The 19738-nt window shown below is 42.2% G+C and overlaps 1 protein-coding gene across 6 annotated transcripts in view; it reads left to right on the top strand.

The window, feature by feature from the left end:
• col25a1 (collagen type XXV alpha 1 chain) overlaps positions 1-19738 on the top strand; it is a 122935-nt gene that overhangs the window by 59584 nt on the left and 43613 nt on the right. For all 6 annotated transcript variants that reach the window (XR_003295158.1, XR_003295157.1, XR_003295156.1 and 3 more), the window contains exons 3-5: positions 5638-5682; positions 9136-9143; positions 19322-19348. Coding sequence is in view for 3 of the 6 variants with exons in the window: in XM_026298896.1 (XP_026154681.1) it covers positions 5638-5682; positions 9136-9143; positions 19322-19348 (80 nt within the window). In the remaining 3 variants the exon portion in view is untranslated. The remainder of the gene's footprint in view (positions 1-5637; positions 5683-9135; positions 9144-19321; positions 19349-19738) is intronic.

Here is a 19738-nt window from a genome sequence, read left to right as displayed (position 1 = left end):
GTTTTAATAATTTAAAGGAGTAGTTCAGGATTTTTCAAGTCGAAACAATACTAAGTTCTTCTGTGTCGTCATCTCTTAAGCTGACGAGGTTCAGTGGTTGAGCAGGTCCGTGTGAGAAGGAGTTTGCTTCTGAAGCCAGTTTGATGAGCTACAGGCACAAAGGAACCCGAAGAGGAACTTGAAGCTGGTGGAGACTCATTGCATATCTTCATGTCAGTGTACTGTTACTTGTTGAAAGACCTGGACTTCTTGGGTAATGAATAAACATTAGGAATAGCTGGATGAACAGCTGGAATACATGGTTGGGGTCCAAAAGTGGTTTGAGGGTTGAACAGGGTTGTTCAGGTATGTCTAAAAAAAAAAAAGGTTAATCCCAACCATTTAAACAGGTGAGAAGTTTGCAGGAAGTAAAACTGCAGACTTTACTTATTCTTTTTTTTTTTTTTTAGATATTTAGACAATAATACACTTTTTTTCTGAAGCTGAAGAGCGTGGTGACATCCACAGATGAGGCCTGTTATAAAATTGTGGCTCATTTCCATTTTTTCCTTTGGACACTGGACACGGTGTTCCATGAATTAGCATTTAATGTATTGATTTATTCATTGTCATGCAGAGTAATAAGGATCTTGGATCAAAATCGTTGTCCTTTTTGCCAGATGTTACCACAAAAATGTTCTTGTAAAGTAACAAATGATTGTGCAGTAGAAAGCCAGCTTTTGTGCAGCTTTAGTTCCCCTGACCTGCTTGATACCAAGAGCTGCCAGGTTTAATAAACTCATCCGTCCATGTTTTGGGATTAAATTGACTATATTAAGGTCTGTTTTGACTAATCTTCATAAATCCTTGGAATGCTTGTAAAGACACTGATCATCAACATTTTTGAGAAATATTCTGAACATTTCACTCAACTAAACTCAGGGATCCAAGTTCTGAAATTAGGTGGAGCGATGTTGACAGGGCCCAGTATGTGGCATAGTAATTGTGACCATGACAGACAGATAGTTTTTCAAAGACATTAAAAAATAGTGAGGCGGACGTTACTTAAAGACACGATGGGACCTGACGATCGTGATAAAACCAGCGTCTCTATTTACACAATAGGGGGGAAAAAAAACCCTCAGTTAGGCCTTCTTCTTCATCACTGCAGAACATTTTAAGAGCCAAATAATTCAAAGACGTTTTTGTCCCCGGAGGCGCCTTCTGACCTTGGTATAAAATTGACCGTGACAGAACCAAACACCAGTGAAACAATTTCATGTCAGTTCCTAAAAACATTGGCACTGGAACTCTCGTGCAGCCGTGACATTTCTCCCAAACATCGATGCAGGACATTATGTTTTTATGACTCATGTTTAAACAGTAAGGTCAGTATGTGCCGCTTTTTGCACTCAGAAAATAGACTGTTTGTTTACCATTCAGGGAAAAACAACATTAACATCAACCATGGAAAATTTGTAGATTAATGAATCAAACATGAAACCTTTTTCTGTTTGCATGGTTAATGTAGACTCTTTTTTTTAAATGTTTGACTTTAAGTTTAGTATCTAAGCAACATGCTATGGCAGCACGGTGGGTTAGTGGTTAGCACGTTGCCTCACAGCAAGAAGGTTCCTGGTTTGAAACCCATCAGGGGCCTTTCTGTGTGGAGTTTGCATGTTCTCCCTGTGCTTGTGTGGGTTTTCTCCAGGTACTCTGGTTTCCTCCCACAGTCCAAAAACATGTATGTCAGGTTGATTGGTGACTCTAAATTGCCCATAGGAGTGAGTGTGAGTGTGTGAGGTTGTTTGTCTCTATGTGGCCCTGTGATGGACTGGGGACCTGTCCAGGGTGGACCCCTGCCTTTCACCCAGAGAGAGCTGGGATAGGCTCCAGCAGATCCCCGTGACCCTGGTTAGGGATAAGTGGGTATAGATAATGGATGAATGGATACATGCAATGGCACATTCCCATTTAATGTGAACAGATGTGAATGATCACTCTTCTTCCTCTGTTTATTTGATTTAATTACACAAATTCAATGCAACATTTCTGCTCTTTGTGCAAATGAAATGAGCAATTTTCTGTTTTATTTTTCACGTCATTTTTAACATGGGAAAATGCAAACTGTACGACTGTGGCTCTCACATGCTGAAAACATCTGACTTGACTGACTTTACTTTTAAGGTGCAGCTGATCTCGCTGAGAAGGTTACAGCTGGTACCCAGTTTGCTGTTTTTGGCAAAGCTTTGACTTTTATTCTGAAGAATAGCTGGATTAGTTGATTATGTATATCACGCTCTGAAACAGTGCTCGTATTGTGAATGACTCTAGCTTTGGGCTGGTTCACTTAAAACTGACTGATTAGTAAGGAGGAGAGAAATAAAGCAGAGGTTCAGCGGAGTCGGTTGTTGCGGGCCAATCTATATTTTATGGATGATGAGTAGTAGTTCAGTGCAGTTTTGTCTCATGCATAACGTATAAACATGAACTTTTGTGTATCAAACAGTGCATAACTTTGAAATAATGTTATAATGAAGAACATGAGCAAAAGTATTCAAGAACAATAGAGCCATGGCTGAAAATTGCACAATACTGCCAATGATAGGGGATTGTTCTCTGCCAAAAAACATTAAAATGACTACTGCTATCAGTGTTGTGGACCAGAAACATTCTGTGGGATTGTAAAAATCCCAACTTGTTTGACTCTTCCTGAAAAAGCAGAAGATGATTAAATAATGAGACTTGCGTTGTGCTGATGGTCCCACGCTGCTGTTACGCTGCAAACTTGGAGCTATTCATGTCACAGTATCTTCCCATCATGTTCACTGATACAGTGAGGACTTTAGGGGAGTTAGAGGATGTATCCGATGATTAATACAATAAGAAATCTCTCTTTTTCTATAAATAACCTCGACGAGCACTGGCCAAAACTTAGAGATATGATGTGAAGCCAGTTTCTTCTATTCACTGCAGCTTTGACCTTCATTGTGTGGCAGCTTTCCTATTAACCTTAAAGTACAAAAGGATGTCTGTTGTTGTGTAAGTCATATAGGCCTCGGTTGTTAACAGTGCTGGACTGTGATCACATAGACAGTTTCTTTAAGTTGGTGTGTCTGTATTTATAACACAGCTGAGGTTTCAAATTCCATACGTTTGTCTGAAAACAGAGCCTGAAACTGGTTAAACAGGGGCAGCGGTGCTTTTAGCTAAATCTTGCTGTTTATAGCAGGAAACACAATCATTAGTTTTGCAGGTGCACACATCAAAGTTCAACCTGATGATGGGGAATATGTAGACCAACAACTACAATCCAGGGTGGAAATATGTCCCTGAATCCCAGTATTTGTGGAGATGTTTCAGTCTAGTGCTAGTGTGCCTACTAATAAAACCAAAAGTCCAGGCTCCTTCTCTCTCTGGTCCTGCATTATAAAATAACTTTCTGCCACCAAATAACACAGTTTGAAAACACAATGCTCAACACCACAAGGCTCGTTTTGTTGCCGTACGTCTGGCCAGAAACTTTGTCTTTTGAATGAACATCAAGTTCATTTTGATTTATTTGACTTTGAGAGTAAAAAGCTGTTGAAAAGGTTTCAACAGATTGTTCATAGCTGTTGACCCTCATCACGAGTTCCCTGCCACACTTTTTTCTGAAACCACGGTTCCATGACCATACTTGGGATGCGGAGAGAAAGCGGCGGGCCAGTGCAATGTTTCTGAGCGAGAGGGATGTGTTGCCTTCGACAGGCAGCTGAAGATCTCTCAGCACCAAGTTTGATTCCATCTCATTTATGACTAGACGCCGTAATTGACAAGAAAAAAAACCCTCCTGAAATATATTTTGACTGGGCATGATGGGCTTTGTCAAATTCCTCATTCATTTGTGCTTCATGGACTGAAATGTTAGTGTTTTTGTTGGCATGGGAAGTCTTTCGGTGTTTTACTCGCACAGTTGCGTTGTATGTGAAGAGAATGGAAACTGCGATGAGGAATACTGCGAATATCTGAAAACAATGTGAGGTATTTTGGTCTGGACCACCAAATCCCGTGTGGGGAGTGTTTTCTCAGCAGCTGAGATCAGGATGTCAGGATGTCGTATGGTTGTTGAAAACATTCCTCTCAGAGGTGTCACGTGTCATTTCAAAGTGAGCAACAATGAAGCGACTGCCAAACGCAGTAAACCTCCTTCTGTTTCTTTAAAAGCCTTTAAAAACAAACCGACAGAGAAACTTGGGTTGATGTGGACCATAGTAAAGTGAGAGTCAAACTCCACCTGTGGTTACAAACTTTAAACTTTGCCTGGACTCTTCTCTGACATTATCCTGGAAACTGTCCAGAAGGAGCAGAGTTGGAGGCTGAAGCGGAGCCAAACAGTGGGATCAAACTGAGGACTAAGCATCTTACAAAGAGTTTTGCAACATAATCCCGCATTTTCCACCCCAGTAACACATCTGGAGTGTCATAAATCAGCCCAACTCAGTGTAAAAGGGTTGCACTTTTTGTTTCACTCCTTCACCATTGCTTTTATTCCCCTCCCTGTCAGAGGGACTGAGGTAGCAAAGTTTAGACAGGCTACCAAACACAGACTGGAAAGTTGATTAACTGACAAGCTGAAATATAAAGGACTGAGCTCATAAAGTTTTGGTACAGGCTGGGGTAGGAGGTCAGGTCAGGTTATTTGGATTAGTAATTAATCTGGTTAATTCATGTTGTCGCTCAGTTTAGCTGCTAGCAAATGCCCCTAGAGCAACTTTTGACACCCAGGCAATTAATGTTGATCTGTGCAGCCCGTCCACAAACTTTTGCCAACCACATCACACGACTGTAATGATCTTGCTCTTCTAACATGCTGACAAAATCCACTGTTTGCCAGTAACGTTCGATTTACATAATCACTCTGCCCAGTATTGTCGTCGCCTGAAACTGGTGCAGAACCTGACAGGGAAGCTCGTTCCACTGACTTCTCCTCTAAAGTCCACCTCGAAGGTGGAACATCCCCCATGTGCTGCTGTGCAAATAGATTATAAGAGCTCAACATTTAATTTTCAGCTACTCTAAAAGTGCCTTTGGATAAACTGTGAATGTGGCCTGGCTTTTTGAGCAGATCAAACAAAATGCCAGTGCCTGAAGATGTGTTTCCAGCTGCCGAGCTGCATGTACAAAAAAAAAAGAATAAGGGAAAAGAAGCTGCATGTATTGCTGCGAGGAGAAGGTCATTTTGGGAGAGATGCTCCCAATTTCCTCACCGACACCTACCTGACCAAGGGCTTCACTGTGTAAAACCTGGCAAAGCGTGTAATTGTTTTACTCCTCCTGCTGAGCTTCAGCAGATTGATAGTGCTGACAAGAAAATGGCAAACAGGAAAGCACTGTCTAGATAAACAAATTTAAAAACAGAGCATCCGTGCTGAAAGCAAAACCTGGAAATAACAGGGACGACTGTGTTTTTTTTCTTTTTTCACCTCAGCCTAAGTCTGCATAGATCCCAGACACTTAATGAACCTGTAGGTTTTCAGGCTTTTGTATTCAAAATACGTTTTTGTGGCTGTCGAGTGGTGTGTTGACTGTGAGAATCCATGAAGAATATGAAACTTATCCAAACAGAAACACAAAGTACTAAAGTACTGTATTCTCTCTCTTTTTTTTTTTTTGCAGGACCTCCGGGAAAGCGAGGAAGACGAGGACGGGATGGAGAACCTGGTATATATATTTGTATTTATTTGTGTGTGTGTGTGTGTGGTCAAAAGTCATTGTATCTCAATCCAGAAACGTTTAAGGAATAATTCAGAAGGACATCAGCAAATCATACTGCACTTCCAGTCATGTAAAAGGACACTGTATATCTTTGTAGGCCAAAATAGGTTATAGATGTGTAATTTGTGGCCTGGTGGTTTCAGCCTTCACTTGGGTCGTTTCAGCTTCAGTCGCTATAGAAACAGCAGGTTTTGACAGTAAAACTGGGGGGGCAGTCTGGGAAAGTGAAAGTGATGCCCAAAATTGCTGAAGCCGACGTTCACGTCTAAACTTTGAGACACTCTTACTTATGCTCAGCTTCGGTATATGTAATAAACCACGCTTGTTGGCCTGCACAAACTCAGCATCCAGTCGCTCTAATGTATTCAGGATCTCCAGCCTCTCCTCCCACACACTTTCCTTTGAGCTGACTCAACAGCCTTGGCCCAGCCAGGGCTGAGAGAGAGTATCTAGGAAAGGGACATGTTGTGCGCTGACACTCCCTCTGATGGAAAGTGTCACCATAAATTGAATTCACAGCCAGAATGTGCACTTGGCAGGGAGCTGCATCCATACTCCACTCACCTGACAGTGAGAGTGATAATGGGGACTGGAGCCAGCGATCCTGTGCAGCAGATGCCTTTTAGAAAGAGAGCGGGATGTAAAGCGAGGTCCCTGTTTTAAGTGAGACGGAGTAATAAGGGAGGGGTTTGGTTTCAGCCATCCAGCCATTACTTTTTAAAGACACAGCAATCAGACCTAATCAGCTCAATAGAAATGGCTGTGTGACTTCCTTTGTTTTTGATTTGGCCCTTTTAATTAGGATCCTGTTTGAGGCAGTGTTCTGCATTTTGAGACATGGATCAGTGGTGAGTGGCTCTCTGCCTCTCCTTTGTCTGATTTACGTAATTCTGTGATCCCGTCTGACTTAAAAGCCAATGAAGATGGAAAAGTCAGAAATCAAATGACAAACAACAGTTCGATGTTCTGGTTGGCTGCACATCTGAAATACCCACCAAGCTTTATTTATGCAGCGCTTAACTTTCCAATAAACATCCACCACGCCAGCGTTATTTCAAAAGGCATCGTTGTGCAAAGACAGTCTGTTCGTTCTCTGGTCTGGGAATTTCCTCCTCTCGTCACATCAATTGGAAACAAGCGAACAGTCGTACCCACTCAGAAGTGTCTGGGGTGTCACGGTGGTCTGTCAGGGGCGGACGGCAGAGAAGGATTAGGATGACAGACCTCACCATTCTGCATAATTACAGTAAGAAGCTAGACCAACATTTGTGAAGTTAGTCTACATGATGTACCGTTTTAGTAATGTTCTAAAAAAATGAAGTTAAGTGGCGTTTACAGCGTTTTGTCACCAGCAAATCATTCATGGAATTTAAATGACTTTACCAAAGTAATGCTCTAAAGGTCCTTTAGCAGAGAATGTAATTTTCCGTTTTGGCTCTTTAAACGCTCTAAAAGTGATTCTGCATATTATCTGTAATTATACCTCATTTATTTCTGCTACATTTAGTGTTTGGACGTGTTGGCGAGGATTTAAAAAAAAAAAAAAAAAAAAAGCAGCAAAAATATTATGTGTGAAATTCACAGAAGCATTCAAAACAAATAAATATGATGGCACCGTGCTGCTTTTATTAAAACCCGGTGTCAAACTCTGCAGAGCCACTTTAGGAAACATTAATACAAATGAAATATTCAGCCATGCTGCATTCTGCACTGTAAGGCTTCTACAAATCCAATTTCCCTCTTTTAAGTTCCCAACACTGGTGGATGTTGAAGGGAAACATATTTAATTCATGATTTGCTTTAACCAAAAGTAACTAAGCTGTTAAAGGTTTCCCACAAATTCATGATGAGGGATTTTACAGCGGTACTGATCCACAGTAAGAACAAATAGGAAAAAGACACAGCAGTATTTACCTGCGCATCAAAAATGAATGGGATACTTCATTAGGATTCCTTGTTTGTTTGCTGGGAACATATGGAAAGGAAAAGTGTGGCCTGACAGTTTAGGATGAAAACGTTTCTGTAGCAGTGAAAGCCCCAGTCTTGGACTGTTCTAGCAGGTGCTGGAAAGTATTAGTGAAAATATGTGAGGAGACCTCTGTGTGAATAATCAGTACTTGTTACTCATGCGCATTCCCTCACAAAAAGGAGGAATTGATGCTCAGAATGAGCAGCTTGAGTAATTTAACCTTAAAGTGGTGCATCAGGAAAAACTGCTTTTTTCTTTTCACAATAAATCTTCCTAGGAATTGACTTTAAAGGCCCCATTGCACCTGCCATGTAACCTTCATAACTCTCAGCATTATGTGAGCAATCACAGGCTGCATACAATACCTGTAGCCGTAACCTTTACACATAGCAGGAGGTGATAAACTGTGGAGGAAGTGACAAGAAGTGCTGGTGAGAACCGAGAGTGAAGCTCAGTCTGAGTGACCGACTGATGCTGAAGCTTAGAGGATGGACGATTTGACAGGATGTTATACCCTGTGTTTCATTTAATACGAATTATATTCCAGAAAACACTGTCTTTTGTCTAACTAAAGCCATTAACAGGGTTTAATACGTGAAGGAGCCCTCAGACTTTTTAGATGCTTTTTTTTTTTTTTCTCTCACACTATTTCTTTAATTGCTAGTTGAAAATATTGTTGTGAGCTATGCAACACAGTGGGGCAATGTCAAAAGCACACAGTGGAGCAGGTTTATTAAAATCTAAGTGGTCTACTGTAACTCATCGAACCGTAAAACAACGCTACAGAAGTGCTGCCCAGTGAGCCTCAAACACACAGCTCCTTAAATGCCCCAGCTGCAGGAGCGATTTGCACTTTCCCCTGTTCATCAAGAACAGTTCAAGGACACAGGACTTGAAAGGAAAAAATAACTTCTTTTTTTTTTTAGGGTTAAAGCAGCTGGGTACCTTTTTAATAAGAACCTAAAGACCGAAAATGATTTGCAGGGTTCTGGGAAGCTCAAAGTGCGTTGGCACACGGCCCTTTGAACAGCAGTAATGGGGGAAAAAGACGAGTGTCACATCACAAAAACGTGGGCGGAATTTTTAAAATGCACACAGCCCCTTGTAGTCGTGACGTTAGAGCCACTTACAAACGTAAAATGAGATTCCCAGGCCAGGCGGCACAACTGCATGGAAAAGTCTTTTCTCACAGCGCTATTGTTTAATACCACATGTAGAAATACAGGTGGCATGTTGGAGTTACACTAAATGAAATGTCTGAAAGAGCTGCATCTCTATGAAAGGCTTCATTCTAATTCCTTAGAAATAAGGAAGAAAAGAGCCTCGTCCTTTTTTGGAGATGTGGTTCAAGTGGAACGTTGATGAGTTTGTTTGATCCCCTGATTGAAAACACTCTAATCATGTATTTCTTTTTTCCTCTTCTTTTTCAGGGCCTCCTGTAAGTATGCCTGCTTCACATCCTCCATGTTCCCTGACTGTGATAGCCACGTGAAGGTAAAAATAATAATTAAAAAATGCTGCATTAGTAAAATATAAGGTGCTGGATTTAAAACAATTTACCTGACGAGGCAACACATTGAAGAACATGTGACATTTTGTGTGATCTGCTAGTTAGACTGAGAGGGCTTTTACGCCTTTGTTGTTATTTTATATTAAAGACTGGAAAATGGACCTTAGAGGAAAAGATACTATACACCTATTACTGCTTCACACCGTGATAATCAGTAGCCACCTGTGTCTTCAATCTTAGTTTATATGAGAATGACATAAAAATAAAAAAAAAATCCAGCCTAATTCAGGTAAGTGGGTGTTTTCACCCAAAAAGGATGAGGCAAAAAGCTGTGACCATGGAAGAAGTTAAAATTCATAAATATTTTCTAATTGATGTAAAAAGCATCTGATTATGACAAACCTGCTGCTAAAAATCTCAGTCGCACCACAAACGCTGACTATACTAGTAAAATAACCTTCTCATCCCTGCCTTCTTGCTAATATGGACCCTTTTCCATGTCATCTGGGCAGTCTGGTTTATAATATTCCTGCCACCAGCTTGTTTCCCTGCCAGCTCCCTGAACCCGAACAGATTATCTCACCTCATTATGCTGCAGGCTGATCACAGATTCACTCTCCTCTTAGCAGATGGAAAACTTTAGAGTTTCCTCAAAGATGAAGTCAAACCCATTCATACATAAATAAGCAGTGAAGCCTATGGACGTTCGCTGTATAACCGGATCAAGTGGGTAGTGTGTGTGTGTTTGTGTGTGCGTGCTCTGTTAAAATTACTTATAGTCCCAAGGCAAGTGTGATTGAATAGGTATAATAACGTGTGCCGACTGAGCTGTAAAAGCCGTAAGTTAATCCTGTGAGCCTTCTCAGACGCTCACTCCTGGGGTTCGTGAACGTAAGTAAGTGCAGGTGGTCTTAGGCTTCTTAGCCTGTCTTGCCAGCACTTAAATCTGAAAAACTAAAATCATACTGTGAGATGACGCCAAGACGTGTTGTCTCTGAAATGTTCAAACAGAAGAAGAGGTTGGATTTGCCAGTAAATCTGAGGGTGCCTGTGTTTTGGGATTGTTCCTGTGGGAGGAGGCGTAAGTAAATCCAGGTTTCATAGAATAAATGTGACAATTATTCAGGCGGTGCCAGCAAGTCATTAACTGATCAAGTCATTATAGGTAGCAAGGAGGCCTAGTTTGCTTTAAGCAAAGCAACACATGCTGCACAAAAAGCTTAGAATTGAATACAACCTGCAGTGACTGTCTGTGTGACTGACTGCATTTCTAAAAATAGTCAACTCTTCAAAAGCAAAAAAACTAAATGCAGTGATCTGACAGTGACTTGCCCAGCAGTCACCAAATCTGGTCGTGAAATAAAAACGTCCTGTGCCGGTTTCTTAAAAAAAAAAAAGCAACAGTAGTACAGTCGAGTCCGTGATCTCATTGGTTTTTCATGTGGTATGCCCACCCAGGGGTGGCAGGGGACGCGCCGCTATGAATATTCAAAGGCTCCCTCTCCAGCTCTGGGAAGACTGTGTAAATTGTACACAGCCCCCAAACAAGCCGACCACTGCTGAAGTCATTACAGGGCCCTGTGACTTCATCATTGCTCAGCCGCTGATGAGTGGACAGGGACCTGCGGTTGCACAGACAGAAAGAATCAGTCTCCTCAATCAAAACTCATCAGGGAAAGATCCTCATTGGCACTTCATGATCAGCGTTTAGACATGGAAAAGTGATTTGCTTTGTTTTCATTCCCCTTCTTTTTCCGCCGCTTGAGCTTTCGCGTCAATTTTGCATGGAATCATAGGGGTCAGTTGTCGAGTGATGTTTATTTAAATATCCAGCTAGAGTTGAAAAATATTAATAGAGACACATCACCGATATGGGTTGAAGTGAATTTCAGCTCTTATGAGAGGGAGTTTACGTCTTCCTGCCACTAAAAACAGATAAATGTTTTCCTCTACATGCCGTAAAGTGTACGAAACGACAGCAGAGGCAAAGACGACCATGTCTTCGCTCCTTATTTTTGAAATCCTTTCTCATCTTTAAGTGCTTCTTCGAGGGCGGTCTGTGTCAAAACATCAAACCAAAGTAGCCAACACTGTGAGTGCACACCATTTAGCACCAATCAAGCATAAAACACCATCCCTGAGGCTGCACTCGAGTGCCCGCTAACACCACCGGCCGACCGTACTTTTATAGCACAGACTGTGTGCCGTACTAAATTAAAAATAATACAGACAGAGGAAGAAACTAGCATGCTTTGAAATCGGTTCAAAATGAAAGGGGAAATATTTGAAAATGATTCAGTGTTGGAAATATCAGACCGAGTTCAGCCCACTGAGCATGCCTCTGCACCACACTGGAGTCTAGAGCCAGGGCAGCTATAGTGCAGCGGATGAGCTCTTGCAGTGAGGTAAACAAGGCTGGTTCCAGCTGCATCTCTATTTGAAAGTAGTTTCCGCCTCCTTGGTTGATCGGCTGAGATTCCAGAGATGCAGTTTGAGGATTTTCTGTCACAACCTATGAATTATGTAGCTGTGGTACGTGGATTAGAGGCAACGTGGGGGTGAAGCAGAGGCGGCGCCCTCTACCCTTCCTCTTCTATCTGCAAGCACTGCAGCCTCATGTTAATAAAACATGTTGTGGCTGGACTTTTGCCACGCAGAGGAGAAGAAGAAGAAGGTGAGACTGGGTTAAGGTGCAGTGGAAGGAGGCCCTGCCTGCTCTGATGCTGTGTTAATTTACAGCTTATGCTATGTTAAAACAGAAGACACCTGTTGCTTGAGCAGGCAAACACACAATCGTGGGCACTGAAGTGACCCCCAGAGGATCTGTCTGACATGACGGCGTTTCTTTGGGCTCATAGGGGCAGCAGAGCCTGAGGAGGCCTACTGGCACAGGATGTGACAGCATTAAGAGTCTGACCTTTTAGATGTCGGTCTTCTGCTCACGTCGTGCCCATCGGCAGCATCTGCCTGTCCGCAAATGACGAGAGGCAGAACCCGGGCCAACTGTGAGGTTTCCTCGCACTGATCTGAAGTAGTGGAAGTGCACTTTGGCTGACTGAGCAGGCTGAGCGCTAAACTGCGCGGCAGGAGGATTCACACTGCACGAATACGATGCTCTGGTTTACGAGAAAGCTTGAAAGCTTTTTGACTGAGCGAAGTTTTCCTTCAGCTCATAAGAAATGATGAGTGTGTGTGGTTCTCACTGAGTCAACAGAAAAAGAAGTGAAAGAAACAGTTTTCCAAAAGGAACATTGTCCCTTCTTCATTTCATATGGACAACAGGAATTTTGTGGGTCACAAATTTGCTTACATACCGTGCAGGAAAAAAAATCTGGCTTGAGTGTTGGGCTTTTTGTTCCACAGTTTGGTTAACGCTGTTCAAATGTCTCTCCCCTCAGGAATGAAGAGACCTTGCCTGACTAAAACTGTGCATTAAGGGTCTCCTTCATATTTGATTTCCATCTTGACACTGTACTTACACAACACACACCTCTAAGCAATCACGCTATTAGTTTCACTTTCCTCTTTTGACAGTGTCGCTGCTCCCAGATGAACAGCCAGCACATAACAAGCAGATACACACACACATACGCACATTAAAGCCATTTTCTGCCGGCTAATTGTCATACACTGTGAATATGGGAACCAGATGCCATTCCCAAGTCAGTTTTCCAGTGTGGTTTTCCTATCCCTGCCTAACCTCTGCATCCAGATTCCCCCGACAAGCACCAACCACTTGTGGTCGTCCGTTCCTTCCCATTCTGCTCTGATTACTCACATCTCTGCCCTCCATTAGTTTCCCGCCATGAAAAAAGTTCCCCTTGGGACCACAGTAAATATGATTGAAGGTTCCCATGTAGAACTAACATGTCGTGCTGTACATATAGATATATGTGTTTTTACTGGATGTCTTTTACATTGTGCTGTCGGAAACTGAGTATATTTCACTTCCAGTGATGCCCACACCAGGTTGTTAGCCACAAATTGCTAAATGTGCATTTTTGCAGTTGCCTTTTCACCATTTCCACTTGGCATCGGTGTAGCTGATTATATTTGTGCATCCAGATGGGACATTTCAGCTTTATTGTATAAATAGTGTAAGCAAATGGCTGTTTTCATCACCCCAGAGCTGGCAGACTGTGATCTTTAATGGAAGAATTAAGCTTTTTTTTCCCCCCTTACTGAAAGATTAGAAAATCAACATCACTTCCATGTCATATGGTAAATATGAACAGCCAACATACTATTCCACAGTTTATGTTCTGGGCTATTTCTTCAGTTTTTCTCCAGATCAAAATAAAACATATTAATCTGCACAAGCAGAGTTAGAAGTCAGATTTGGTTACCTTCAGACAGACCTCCAGACAGAGCCAGTTAGCGGTCTCCCCTTGTCTAATCTTTACACTAAGCTAAACTAACTGGATGCTGGTGGTTGACTCTATTTCACACATACTGTAGTTTTGAGAGTGATAATGATATTCTCCTTTTTCAGAGAGGAAGAAAGACAATAAGCACATTTCCCAAAATGTCAAACCATTAGTCAGGGCAAACTGAATTCAGGCTGAGCTCCCCGACTTATTAATTTGAGGCAAAAGTGATGCATCATATTCGATCCCCGTACTCGGGCCCTGTTCCAGCGCTCCTCACCTACCCCTTCTTCACTTACTCCCTGTCAACACTTGGTGCCTGAAGGATCGCTGTGCTTCCTGTGCACACACATGTTTATTAACATCGTGTAGCTGTGTGAGAAAACCGTATACCCGTAAAGAAGAGGTTGTAAAAGCGGTAGTTGTTGGCCTGTGCTCGCAGAGATGCCAGTGCTCCAGGGTGAGATGATTGGATCCATGTGGCCAGCAGTTCAGGCTACAGCAACTGCTGCCAGCCCAGTTGGCCCAGCGTCGACACCGAGCATATGAGCTCCGCTTGATGAATTGACTTTCTGGACCTTGATAGATTTAACAGGTCACTGTGATGAAAACTAATACAGCTGAGTCCCGACAGAGGTTATGTGCACATCCTCTGTTCCTGACTTTTTGCATCTTGTTGAATTAGGTGGATTCAGCAGCCAGCAGCCAAACCCACGAGTTATTTTGCTCATGTCAACAACAGCTAAAGCTGTGGACGTGGGCCAGCCCCAGTCAGATGAGCACCATCAAGCTTTCATCCATTGCGTTTCCAGAAAGTTGTATGAGAATGGAAATGTGAAGAATGGATATTCAGTGTCTTGACTTCTATGGAAGAGTTTAGACTGAGAGAAATTAGGTGCTGTTCAGCTGGCATGACTGCTGCCTGGGTATCTGTAATAAAAATCCACTTCTTTGTTCGCTGAAGGTCTACAATAAGGGACCTTAACCTACAAAGAACAATAGAAATACAAAGTTGTCACATTGAACATGTCAGAACAGTCTCTTTCATATAAATGATGGAACTGGAGAAACCAGGCTGCCCATGAATAATTCATATACCCATACGTCTGTGTCAAATGGCCACAGGGTCAAATTTGCTGCAAATATCAACCATACGAGCATGTTACTCTTTAATTAAATCCTGTACAACTGAAGGCAGAACCAACAGAGAACATCTAGTTGTGCAATGTTTTCACTTCTCGGTGATCGACATGGCAGTAGCCGCGTATAAAATCTCCCTCAGTGCCAGGATCATTTTATCGAACGTCATTTGCTCTCGACATGTAATACGAAGTGAAGCGAGCTACGTTTTCAGATTTGAAAGGCAGTGTTCTCCAGGTTGCTTGCGGGTTTGGCCTCAGTTTCGTTTGCTTTTTTGCATTTTCTTGCAGACCTTCCCATATTCCTGCCTTCACACTAACAGCTCATTCAGGCCATTACAGGAGACAGTGGTCACGGTTTGGCCACTGGGGAAAAAATGCAGCCCTGATCCAGTGGTCCAATAAACTTGACGATATCATGCACACAGCATGTTCTGTTACAAATCATCTCATGATGGAGCTTTGACAGAAGTTTGCTGAGGATTAAGCAGCAGGAGATGTGGGTTTACCATCAGTGTGAGATGTGTCATTTTCAATAAGTGGATCTAGAGCTTCTGCTTTGGGGCAACTGCTTTATGTTCATCACATGTGAAGGACATTTTTCATATGTTTTAAAGTTCCTTGCACCAGGATTGATCTTTAAAGAGGATTTCCTGGAAATAGTTGTTCCGGTTCCTACAATAACATGAAACAGTGTCTCTGTAAATACACACAGAAATTATGGAAAACATGTTCAGAGCAGGAAATTGTTGGACATTTTTGCTTCCTTGCCAAGCAGTAGACGAGAAGATCTCATGAATGCTAAATGTGAAGCTACTGCCAGCTGCAGCCAGTTGGCTTAGTTCAGCCTAGCTCTGTCCACAGGTAACTAAACCTGCCTGTACACGCTCCTCTGACGCTCACTAATCAACATGCTGCAATTTAATTATTTTCATTTTTTAATATTTGTTTAAAACTGTGGTTTTAATCTGACAAGGCGAATTGTGACTATTGCTTGGCTGGGTGTTTAGTTACTTCCTGGAGGCTCAGCTGGTCGGCTGGCAACTTCAGGGTGATGACAACACATCCAGGATGCAGTTACAGCTGGACACTGCTACGCTCACAGTTTCTGTTGTGGAAAAATAAATAGTGTTCGAGCAGGGTGTCTGTGTGCACCACGGAGAACAAAAAAAGCATGTCCTCACCTACCAAGGCCCGTCTCAGTGCTAACAGTTGTCTGGGAGTAGCTTTATATTCTCTTTTTCTTCCAGTGTCCATGAACACGTCTACATCTTTCACACAGATAAACTAGTCTTGTAATAACGAGAAGGTAGTATTCTCAGGAGAGTCACTTCATAAATTATTTTCTCTACATTTCACACGTTTCCTCTCCAAACAGATGATTGAGTTTAAATTGCACAGAGCTTCATCTGTCTTAGAGGGATTAAAGATATGTTGCACAGTTGGTCACACGAGTGAGCTTTAAAACACATATTCTCAATTTAACGTACTGCTCATCAAAGTTAATTGGTGTTTTTCCTCTTCTTCCCAAGGTAAACTCCTTAACCATCTGCTGTTGGTAGCTTCATGTTTAGCATGACAACATCACAGTGATATCTATTTTCTCAGCTCTCTGCAAGAAAGAGCATAAGTTAAGACTATTATAAAGAGTTTTTCTGACGTGCATGTGACCGTTGGAGAATCCGGTGTAATGTGAATATAAAGCTGTGTGAGGGTTAATCACGTTCAACAGAGTAACTTGGTAATGCACCGTGAACAGGTTTGATCAAACAGGAGCGGTTTGATGAGCTGTGCAGCACCTGCCGGAGGGCTGCTTTTGAGAAAGAGCCAGAGCCGCAGCAGTAAAAGCACCGTGTGCTGATTAGAAACCTTCCTTGGGGCCCGACCAAAACCTCAAAGCTGCGGAGACGGCTTGACAAATAGACACCCGCTGCAGTCTAACTGTAGTACAGTTTGCTCCTTTTGAAATCGTCTTTGCAGGAGAGCTGTTTAATAGTCTCTATAAAAGGTTCTTACTGTACTCGCCTAAACCTTTTGGAAAAGCTCCAGTGGATGCTGTCTGTCCAAGTGATGTGCAAATGATGGGCCGTATAATGAGCAGGTGCAGTGTGTGCAGCAGAATCGCTTCCACATGCTTTTAGACCCAGAAGGAAAAGTGAAATGTACGAGGTTTTGGAGAGAGGATATGTTTAAGTGTGTTCAAAGCAAAATTCAAGTTACTGTTAAGTGCAAATCAACCAGTAAAGGCTGCTGAGTGACATGTAGCTACCAGGTGTTTTATTGACCGATACAGGCTAACGTGCATAGCAGGATAAAGACATTACTTAGGTTACCAGGTGTACTTCAGGATGTACATCTGCAGATTCCACAGAAGCTCAAAGAAATCCACATCTCCATATTTAGTAAAGTGTAACATCTGAACAGCAGTTAATTGTCAGGCATGCTGCAGGAAAACAACTTAAAAGTGATGGATGAAAATGTTGTCGAGGGTGATTTAGTTGATCAAACATCTTGTATTTACCCAGGATATATCTACTGTAGGAGTGCGTCCAACACCTGTGACCCACGTCTCCTTCATTTATTCCCTCACAAACAAAACAGAGACAAGCTTATTTGCCCTATTATGGAAGATTTGATCACATTTCCCAATGCTGCTACACTTACCTCGAAACAATCTGGATTTATTAAAAAGCTAAATCATATGAAGCACGGTTTTCTTTTCTTTCCTCAAAGTGATGGTGGCCAGTCTGGTAGACTAGGGGATTTCTGTGGTAGCTGTGTGTATTTTCCAGTGCTGGACACATTAGGCAGGTCTGTGCAAAAAGCTGCAGTGGGTATATTTATGTACTTCTTTGTTGCCGTCATTCAGATGTTTGCAGTAAGAACATGTCAATAGCCTCCTGTTGTCCACAGGCAATTTTCCTCCAAAGCAGAAAGCCTGCTCTCATTTCTTTCAGCTGCCTTCCATTTTCAGGAACACACTGGGAACTTTTTCAGCCCTACTAAAAGCCTTCTGCGTTATTATAAAAGTAAAAATAACCTTTTGAGTCCAATATATTGCCTCTATTATTCCTCCCCAGGGAACCGCAGTCGAAAACATTGTTTTAATAACGGTGCGTTTTGTGTTTACAAGTGTGTTGTGGCTCTTTGAATGGCCAGTGCAGTAAGCAGCAGACCTGCCTCCCAACGTACGTGTGTGTGTGTGTGTGCGTGTGTGTGTGTGTGTGTGTGTGTGTGTATTAAAGCTGAGTTTCCCACCAGCTTTTGTTTAAGCTCGTTGAATCAAACACAGTTGCCTTTAAATTAACGGATTGATGCACCGCACATGGCGCTTGTACAGGTTCGCAACCTCCTGACCGAGGTAAATTGGGACTAGTGCAGATCCAGTTGGGAACACATGTACTGCTCTGTATAAACGAAAGCTGTAAATAGTTAAGTGTACATCAAAAATAATGGTCAAAGGCACTGAGCAGGCAGAAACCTGGCTACCACTCAGTTCCCCCGGAGCAGGGTGGCAGAAATTGGCTGAAAGAAACTGCAGCATTTCAGGTTTAGACTGTGCTTTTAAGTGCCAGTGCAGTGGAAGCCTGTCTGTGTCTGAAAGTCTGCTCTTCTGGGTTACTGGTCCATAGACTCATTGGATCAGCATCCAAACACAGGCCAAGGATGTCATCAATCTATGGATTAGTGTCAGTGTAGCTCTGGTTGTGTGATTTCTCTGGAAACAAATTGTGTTTGACCAGTATTAGTCAGGAAAAGACAACTTGTTCTTTTTACCTGAGGACATATGTGACATTTCTCTGGCAGTTGCAAAAGCAGTGACAAAGACAGAGGAAGAGATGCACTTTTACTCTGTTACCAGAAAAAACAGACTGAGGAACATGGTTGCTAAGAGGGTGGTCAGTTATTCAGTCCCCTGACACTGATCTAATACGGATTTTTCCAGAGCCAGTTATTTTTTTTTCCAGAAGAAAGAGCCCAGCACACTGGACTTCCTCTTTCAGCTTTGAATGTTTGAATACTGTTTTTGAACAGAAGCTCATTAGACTCTATGTGACTTATAGGTACACACCTCTTTGCCAAATCCTCCAGTTGACCCCTGACCTCTTACACAGCCCACCCAGGTGCCCTGCCTGCTGACTGACACACACTGGGATGCAAAGCTGCGTCATAAAAACTACTGTTTCAAAAAGACAACTGTTCCTCTGTGTTCAGGCCACAGTTTTACCTTGTACTTGCCAATACAAGGTTGACGGTTGCTGGACCTGATCCTCTAAGTCAACATAGACTTAATTTGGGCCTGTTTTGGTGTTAATTGTATATTTGTATAAGCCATGAGGCACAGGTCTCCAGTCTGTTATGGTGTATTTTCAGCAAATTGCGAAAGAATTGTCGGAATTACTGGTTTCATTAAAACTCAGTTTGCTAATCTTCTGACAGCTTATGATGCAGTGCCAGTGGAGTTTTGTTTCTGACTAAACTGCAATTGCACCATAATGATTACAAAGAGCTCAAGCAAACCACAGTTTGACGTTTTCTTTCTTCTTATGTGTTGTAAAAAAAAGTTTAAACTGTTTCTTTTTTTTTTCATCTCTTGCAGGGTCCTCCAGGTCTGAAGGGTGAAAAGGTGAATCATCTTTTTTATGTCATTTCCATACTTTTGATATTTCGTTCAGCGGTCATTACATATTTGCAGGTTTAGGCAATAAAATAAATTATTTCTTTCTTTTATCGTCGTCTATAAAGTGTGTCTATGGGTAGTTCTGCTATAATTCACTTTCAAGCCACTCTGACCCTAAGTCTCACTCTATTTAAATTCTATTATTCACAAATCCCCAGCACAGAACCTTTAATTACTGAAAGCCCCAGTCCGAGTTGAAGCCTCTTAAATGCCTCACTGAGCAGTCCTCTAGAAAACAGCAGCAGAGCATGCAAAATAACCACACGGTCTCTTTATAAGTCTGCAGGACTAATGTGTGCCCCTGGTTATGTTTTGAAGGAATAAAAACATGAGATC

This window comes from Mastacembelus armatus, chromosome 18 (assembly GCF_900324485.2).
Source record: "Mastacembelus armatus chromosome 18, fMasArm1.2, whole genome shotgun sequence".
NCBI lineage: Eukaryota > Metazoa > Chordata > Actinopteri > Synbranchiformes > Mastacembelidae > Mastacembelus > Mastacembelus armatus.
This window is presented reverse-complemented; position numbering and strand designations above follow the sequence as displayed.